Source organism: Microtus ochrogaster, linkage group LG2, assembly GCF_000317375.1.
Source record: "Microtus ochrogaster isolate Prairie Vole_2 linkage group LG2, MicOch1.0, whole genome shotgun sequence".
Classification (NCBI taxonomy): Eukaryota; Metazoa; Chordata; class Mammalia; order Rodentia; family Cricetidae; genus Microtus; species Microtus ochrogaster.
Window position 1 is genome coordinate 46100289 of NC_022028.1, and position 6755 is coordinate 46107043.

Genomic DNA, 6755 nt, shown 5'->3' on the forward strand with positions numbered 1-6755 from the left:
GCTATATCTCTTGCCTAGCCATTGGCCATTCAACTTTTTATTACACCAATCGCAGCAAATACATCTTCACACAGTGTACAAACCCTCATGATGACAAGGGGCCTCTACTGGCAAACCTTCAAAGCTAAGATTCAGGCAGGCAGGCAGGCAGGCAGGACCCTGAGATGCTGCAAGGTGGGGGCCAGAGAGCACTGCAATTGGTCTTCTGCAATCTTTTAAAAAGCCTCACCTTTTAATAGCTGGCATTTCTTTCATTTTTTTCCCTCTTCCTTTCCTGTTTGGCCCTTCTTTTTTTCTTTTTTCTTCCTCCCTCCCTCCCTCTTTGATACCTTCCTCCCTCCCTTCCTTCCTTCCTGTCTTTCTTTCATGACAGATTCTCCTATGCATACATGAAGCCCAGGCAGGCCTCCATTGTAAGATTCTGGTCTTAGCCTATCTGAATATTGGAATTACAAACACATATCGTCACGTCTAGACTTTCAAGGTCTGGCTCAGCCTCATTGTAGCAATACTGGTCAAGAAATCATGAAATGGTCAGGCTGTGGTGGCTCATGCCTTTAATCCCCAAACTTGGGAGATAGAGACAGATGGATCTCTGTGAATTCGAGGCCAGCCTGGTCTACAGAGCTAGTTCCAGGACACCCAGGGCGACACAGAAAAAGCTTGTCTTGAAAAACAAAACAACAAAAGAAGGAAAGAAATCATGAAATGGATGAGGTGTTCATACATTTTCTGATACACATGAAAGCATAGCACTTTAAAAACAAACTGGTGCTGGAGAGGTGGCTCAGAGGTTAAGAGCACTGGCTGCTTTTTCAGAGGTCCTGAGTTCAATTCCCAGCAACCACACGGTGGCTCACAACCATCTATAATGAGATCTGGTGCCCTCTTTTGGTGTGTGTATACATAATAAAGAAATCTTAAAAACAAACAAACCCGTTCTCTGGATGTGGTGACACACACCTTTAATCCCAACACTTGGGAGACAGAGGCAGGTGGATCTCTGTAAGTTGTCTTAACAACAACAAAAAATACAACCCCCAAACCCTAAAACATTTATTCATGCTGCACATAAACAGCCTTCAGTGTTGCCAGGAATGCATGGCCATGTTTTGAGGGACCTGAAGCATACCAGCCAGAGGTTAAAGCATTACCACCCCTGCTGCACGATCTGGAAGGGTAGATGGGTGCATATATCCAGGTGACCAGAGACGCCTTCAGAAGAAGTTGAACCTGGAAGGATGTTACCATTTGCCCACCAGATACCTGGTAAGCAGAGACCATACCTAGAAGCCAATGGTCCTGAGCAAAGCTGGGCATTTCTCTGAGGAAAGATTGTCTCATCCTTTACCTGCTTGCCTCTCCCAGAAATCCACCCTGTGGATACGTGGTGACTCCATTTCAGAAGAGAGCTGAAGTCCTGGTGGAAGAGGGCTGGCTACAGAGGCTGCTAAAAGAAACACGGTTTGGGTGACATGGTAGTGGCGCACACCTGTAATCCCAGCACTCGGGAGGCAGAGGCAGGAGGATCTCCATGAGTTCGAGGCCAGCCTGGTCTACAAAGAGAATTCCAGGACAGCCAGGACTGTTATATAGAGAAACCCTGTCTCAGAAAAATCAAAAAAAAAAAAAAAAAGTCAATGGTGCTTAAACTGGTAAAGCTTGGTTTGTCTGGTAAACATCTCTAAGAACTCAGGTCACCTCTGGGACACTTTGACTATTTCAAAAGCACTCCCAGTTTCTGGATATGTATCCCAGGATGCCAGGAGCCCAGGGGATTGTGGGGTGGTAGTCTAAGGGTTTAGGGTCCTGGGCGCACCTGGGAAAGTCATAACTCAAGGATTTCAGCATGCAGCGAGAGTCGAAGAAGGATCGAGGCACCTCGGATCTTATACACTCGGATTCTAATAACACACCACTGATTCTAGACCTCTGGCGATCCTGGGAGGGCTGTTGTCAGCGAGTCAGGGAGTGAAGCCAGGCCTGGAACCTCCTTTCCTTGTTCCGCTGATGGTCTGTGTGTTTCTTCTTCGCTCCGATCTCGAGACAAACCCCTTGGGATCTGCGGTGGCCCTAGCAGAAAGGCCCGTTGCTCGCTGCACCTGCTTAAGCCTTGGGGCTTACAGCTTGGACTGGTGTCTCCTGGACCCTCATAGCTCCGCCCCGCAATAGGATGGCTCAGGGGCCCTAACCCAGGAGGTTTCTAGAAGGGGGAGGTTTTCCCCTCCCGTTTATGGGCGTGTCCCCAAGGCCCCGCCCCAGATCCCTCCCGTTTCACCTGACTCGTCGGACGCTGAAGCGTTAGTTCCCGCACTGAGCGGTTGCTTCGGTCCACGCTTATTTCTCTGCTCCTCCTTGGTCCTACCACTGTCATGCCTCGGGGAAGTCGCAGCACGGCTGCCAGGCCGGCCAGGTGTGAGGGGGACGGGCACCCCGTGGGGATGGGTGAGGAAAGCGTGGGGACTCTCCCAAGGGCATCCGCAGAATGACCTTGGAGGCTGCTGCGCCATGTTGGCTTCGGGGAGCACCATGGGCACAGAAACACGAGTCTAAGACGGGGGAGCAGAGGCGCTTGTTCCTAGAGCATTAACCTTGCCTCCCCTTGCTTCCTGCAGCCGCCCAGCCCACCCTCCTGCGCACCCACCGCCCTCAGCGGCCGCCCCGGCACCTGCCGCTTCGGGCCAGCCGGGCCTTATGGCTCAGATGGCATCCACCGCTGCTGGCGTAGCTGTGGGATCGGCTGTAGGGCATGTCATGGGAAATGCCCTGACCAGCGCCTTCAGTGGGGGAAGCTCGGAGCCTGCTCAGCCTGCGGTCCAGCAGGTGAGCGAGAGAACGCAGGAGAAACGGAGACGGTATTTGCTCAAGGATACAAAGGGATCCGCTTAAATGTCCAGCGAGGGGTGACCCAGTGCGTTCAGCGTTGCCTCGGGCCCAGAACTTTGACCGAAAGAGCGTCCTAACCCTCATGCTTATTAAGTGTATTGTCCCTAGCTGGAAAGCTCTCCCCAGCCCACGTTTGAGGGCAAAATGTCTGACTGCCAGACACTGACACCCACTAGACCCTGAAAGATGGAGAAATCGCAAGCTCAGAGGAGCGAGCCCAAAGACTTGTCCAAGGACACCCAACCCTAGTGGAGCAGGGAGACAGGCGGTGTTTCCCAAGCCCCTGTTCTCACCAAAGCCAAGCCTGCCATCATGACATCTGTTCCCTGGTGACCTGTGCCCCACTAGGGTTCTGCCACTCCCCACCGCTGGTCTTGAGCCAAACCTGGATGCTAGTTTGCAGTGTGTCCTGAGTCATGAGATCAGTGTGGCTGAGCCAGGAAGGTGCTGTGTCTTGGAGTAGGGCATACACTCTGTGTACACATGCAGTGTACAGCTTCTTCTAGAACCTTCTCTTCCCCCTCCTACATTTGCCCAGCATATCCACTTTGAGGCAGAAAGAAAAGCCTGTCTGATTCTGTAAGTGACTACCTATAGAGGGCCCCTGGTTCATCCTCTGCCAGGGATGCAGCTGAGGCTGGACTGGGGCAAATCTAGTCTCAGGTCACTTGGTCTGCCTTGAACCATTCTTGGGGAACCAGGGCTATGGATGTGGGGAGGGGCAGGAAGATTCTAACTTTGGTACTTCATTCTGGGTACCAACCCTGAGCTGACAGCGTTGCCTCTTATAATCTGCCCTAGGCCCCTGCCCGTCCTGCCTCTTACCCCCAACAGATGGGGCCCTGCTCCTATGAGATCAAGCAGTTCCTGGATTGCTCCACCACTCAGAGTGACCTAACCCTGTGCGAGGGCTTCAGCGAGGCCCTGAAGCAGTGCAAATACAATCACGGTGAGCAGCTGGGGCAGCGCGGGTGGGGTTGGGAAGGGCAGACCCTCTGGGACCCTGCTGATCACCAGTTTGTGCTGTGGTTCCTTCCTTCCACAGGTCTGAGCTCCCTGCCCTGAGGAGGCCATGGGCCTGTTCTTACTTACCCTAACCCCTCACCGACAGCCTGACCAAGATGAGATTGTACCTAGGACTGGGAGTAAGGAGGGTAATTCTCACCCTACAGATTAACAAAAGACATACATGCTCAATTAAAGAGTTTACTTTAGACCACAGCCTACGGTGTGCCCACTGACTGTCCTGTCTGGTGGGAGATGGGATCAGCAGAGATAAGTGACTGAGTGTCTCATGAGTGTGCAGTGCCTCATCTGTGTGTGTGTGTGTGTGTGTGTGTAGGGAGAGAGAGAATAAATAGCTCTCTCCTGCTGTGTAACCCTGGGTTGTCCTTGAACCTCTGAGGTGGGGTGTGGGGAACCCTGTTACAATCTGCACTATGGATAGCCAAGGACAGATTACTTTGGGGCTCTCTAAGTGGGGTAGGGGGCGAGGCATTTGCAGCCAACCCAAGGGCCTTACTCCCCCGGGACCCGAAACCTCAAGAGAAGCTTGCTGTCACTGCCCCACAGGGACATCTGCCCCCTCAGTCTTCTTGTTTTTGTCCTTGGATCCTTTTCTCTGCACTCAAATGTGGGGCGGGGAGGTGGGGGGGGGGTGCGCCACACATCCTGTCTGTGACCTTTCCCTTCTTGCTGATGTAACTTCTTAGTAACGCCAGATTCTGAAAGAGGAGTCCTGCTGGACGGCTGTGCGTTTGCAGTTGATGATAATGCAGAGGTCAGGACCAGTCCCCTTGGATCCAAGTCCAGCTGGGCCACTTGGCTGTGGTGCGCCAGGTCATAGGACCTGGCTGGAACGGAAGTAGGCCCTTCAGACCCCTGCACAGACCGCTTCGTCACTCACTGGGTTCAGTCAGCAGCAATGCATTGAGCCCCTAAGGTGTGTGCCAGGCTGGAGAAATGTGGACCTGCATCCTAAACACAGAGCAATCCTGTCTTTAGGATGCTTATATTCCGGCAGTATAGTGGGGCTTACTTATCTCCATAAGGTGTACTGTCCTGGGTGTGTATATGTGTGAAGGCTGTACCCCTCAGCGCACATGTCTCTCAGGAAGGGCTCCCCATTTTGGAACTTCCTGGGTTTCCATAACTCTTTCTGTACCTGGCTATGGCTCCCGCTAGCGGTTTGTAGATGGGAGGGAGGCCACCCTCCGAGACCTTGAAGGGGGACCTTGTTCCCGGTGGCCACGCCGAACGCTTGTGCGTCTTCTCTGACTGTGGCTTGTGCCTGGCAAGCCGGAGAGCCAGCACAGCTCCTCTGGAAGACCCAGGAAATCCTGTTGCTGGGAGCTGGGTAGATGTGCCCCCACCCCATTTATCTTGATACTCACCTGCTAATTCTGGGTATTGGTCACCTAGGTTGTCCAGTAGAGACTCATAGTGGGTGGGAGCCCCATCTTTCCCTTCTGCAGAGTATAGAGAGAACCAAGGACTCTAGACTGTCTTGGTGGTTCCCATAGAAACCTGGCCTAGGCACTGGATAGGGATGGTTAGGTATAGGACCCAGTCAAGGATGAGACTGAACAGGATCTTAGCTGGTCTGTGGCCCGCTGTCCCTCCCGTATAGTCCAGCATAGCTGCAAATGAGAGTTTTGGGCTCTACTTACTAATGATCCGTACAAGGACATAGGTCCCTTGCTCCTGCAGCAGGGAACAGGCCATGGAAGGAGCCGGGACTGTCCCCTCTTCCAGCCTCACCAGGTGCCCGTCTTCAGCCAGGAGAGCAATGGTTACTGGGCAGAAATGGGAATAAGCTGGGCAGGCTGCACTCGGGCATGGGACCCTGAGATTCCCCCTCCTCCCAGGCCCTCCAGGTCTTTTCACCTTCTGGGGGCACCTGAGCCTTCTGTTTCAGATGCACAATGAAGGTCACCAGGCTGCACCAGGAGTTCACTAGCATGCGACAATCAGCTGAGGGAGGGGCATAGTGGAGTGGGTAGGATGTCAGGGCCTTGCCCAACGAGGAGAACTTTCACTCCCATGCCTAGAGGTAACACTAGGATTATGGGGCTAGCACTGTGCTCCAGACCTATTACTCTAAGCAAATGCTGTTCGAACTGCATTGGAGAGCATCCATCTCTTGTGTAGAGGACTGGGGACCACAACTGGCATTGCTTTGCCTCCTCATAGGAACAGCTTCCTCAAATTCCCATGCCCCTCCCAACCTGTACCTCCCCTTCCTGGGTTCTCTAGGATAGAGGGACAAACAACTCTTGAGTATGGCCCCTGTTCCAGGACAGGGGACCCTGCTTACCTCCAAACATCACAGTGATAAACATGGCTTGCGGAAAGGAGACAGGCAGATCGTGGGTCTCTGAACCCCCTCCTCCTGCTGCTTCTCTCCTCAGCTCCCACCTGGGAACCGCATGTGAGAATTGCTGAGTAGGTGGGCTTGGCTCCCGGCTCAGGTCTGGCCCCTGTTCACCCACTTGCTCAGCTAGTCAAAGACCACTTTCTTCTTCTGCTGCTGCTTTCTGGGTGCCAGCAGCTCCTTCAGCTCCCAGTGGTCTCCATGGGACTGGGAGCTGCCAAGACATCTAGGCAGGAAATGCTTTATCCCCAGTATCCTAGTAACTGGACCTACTGGGGCGGGCCTTCAGGTGGAGCTCCTGTTGGGCCCATAGAGGAGGCTCTGAACTGAGGTCCCTAGGATGCCTGGATACTGTTTCAGAGCCCACGTGCCCTACCAGGGAGAGAGAGTGTACAGGCTGCAGGGATGTGAGCACCCTCCCTCACCAAAGACCTCTTCCGGTGTGGCTTTCCTTTCCTTCTTTCCTTCCTTCCTTCTTTCCTTCTTTCTTTCTTTC

General features: G+C 53.3%; 2 protein-coding genes and 1 long non-coding RNA gene across 9 annotated transcripts; 1 reads left to right on the forward strand and 2 right to left on the reverse strand.

Annotated features, from left to right (window-relative positions):
• Window positions 1–1043: 1043 nt before the first annotated feature.
• LOC113457573 lies at window positions 1044–2200 on the reverse strand. Its single transcript, XR_003378115.1, has 3 exons — window positions 1820–2200; window positions 1352–1450; window positions 1044–1266 (listed from the first exon to the last, which is right to left on the reverse strand). It is a non-coding gene; the product is annotated as an uncharacterized LOC113457573 (long non-coding RNA).
• Window positions 2201–2283: 83 nt separating this feature from the next.
• On the forward strand, window positions 2284–4107 carry Chchd10 (coiled-coil-helix-coiled-coil-helix domain containing 10). Its single transcript, XM_005360209.2, has 4 exons — window positions 2284–2413; window positions 2616–2823; window positions 3688–3835; window positions 3932–4107. The coding sequence occupies exons 1-4, from the start codon at window positions 2373–2375 to the stop codon at window positions 3949–3951; spliced, it is 417 nt and encodes a 138-aa protein (XP_005360266.1). The 5' UTR covers window positions 2284–2372; the 3' UTR covers window positions 3952–4107.
• A 94-nt stretch (window positions 4108–4201) lies between these two features.
• Window positions 4202–6688, reverse strand: LG2H22orf15 (linkage group 2 C22orf15 homolog). Of its 7 annotated transcripts, none has more exons than XM_026785675.1 (6): window positions 6203–6688; window positions 5773–5859; window positions 5556–5681; window positions 5280–5354; window positions 5051–5206; window positions 4202–4739 (listed from the first exon to the last, which is right to left on the reverse strand). In XM_026785675.1, exons 1-5 carry the CDS (start codon window positions 6225–6227, stop codon window positions 5067–5069), a joined length of 453 nt encoding a protein of 150 aa, XP_026641476.1. In that variant the 5' UTR covers window positions 6228–6688; the 3' UTR covers window positions 4202–4739; window positions 5051–5066. The 7 variants fall into 7 exon arrangements, with proteins under 7 accessions (XP_026641476.1, XP_026641475.1, XP_026641473.1 ...); XM_026785674.1 differs by having other exon boundaries at window positions 4202–4863; XM_026785672.1 differs by having other exon boundaries at window positions 5051–5354.
• Window positions 6689–6755: the final 67 nt, after the last annotated feature.

Coding starts and splice junctions, on each gene's coding strand:
- Chchd10 (XM_005360209.2), top strand. CDS start 2,373: ATGCCTCGGGGAAGTCGCAGCACGGCTGCCAGGCCGGCCAG. Junction 2,414..2,615: donor ACGGCTGCCAGGCCGGCCAG/GTGTGAGGGGGA, acceptor TGCTTCCTGCAG/CCGCCCAGCCCACCCTCCTG. Junction 2,824..3,687: donor CTCAGCCTGCGGTCCAGCAG/GTGAGCGAGAGA, acceptor AATCTGCCCTAG/GCCCCTGCCCGTCCTGCCTC.
- LG2H22orf15 (XM_026785669.1), bottom strand. CDS start 6,227: ATGTTTATCACTGTGATGTTTGGAG. Junction 5,682..5,772: donor GGCTCAGGTGCCCCCAGAAG/GTGAAAAGACCT, acceptor ATTTCTGCCCAG/TAACCATTGCTCTCCTGGCT. Junction 5,355..5,555: donor TGTCCTTGTACGGATCATTA/GTAAGTAGAGCC, acceptor TATACTCTGCAG/AAGGGAAAGATGGGGCTCCC.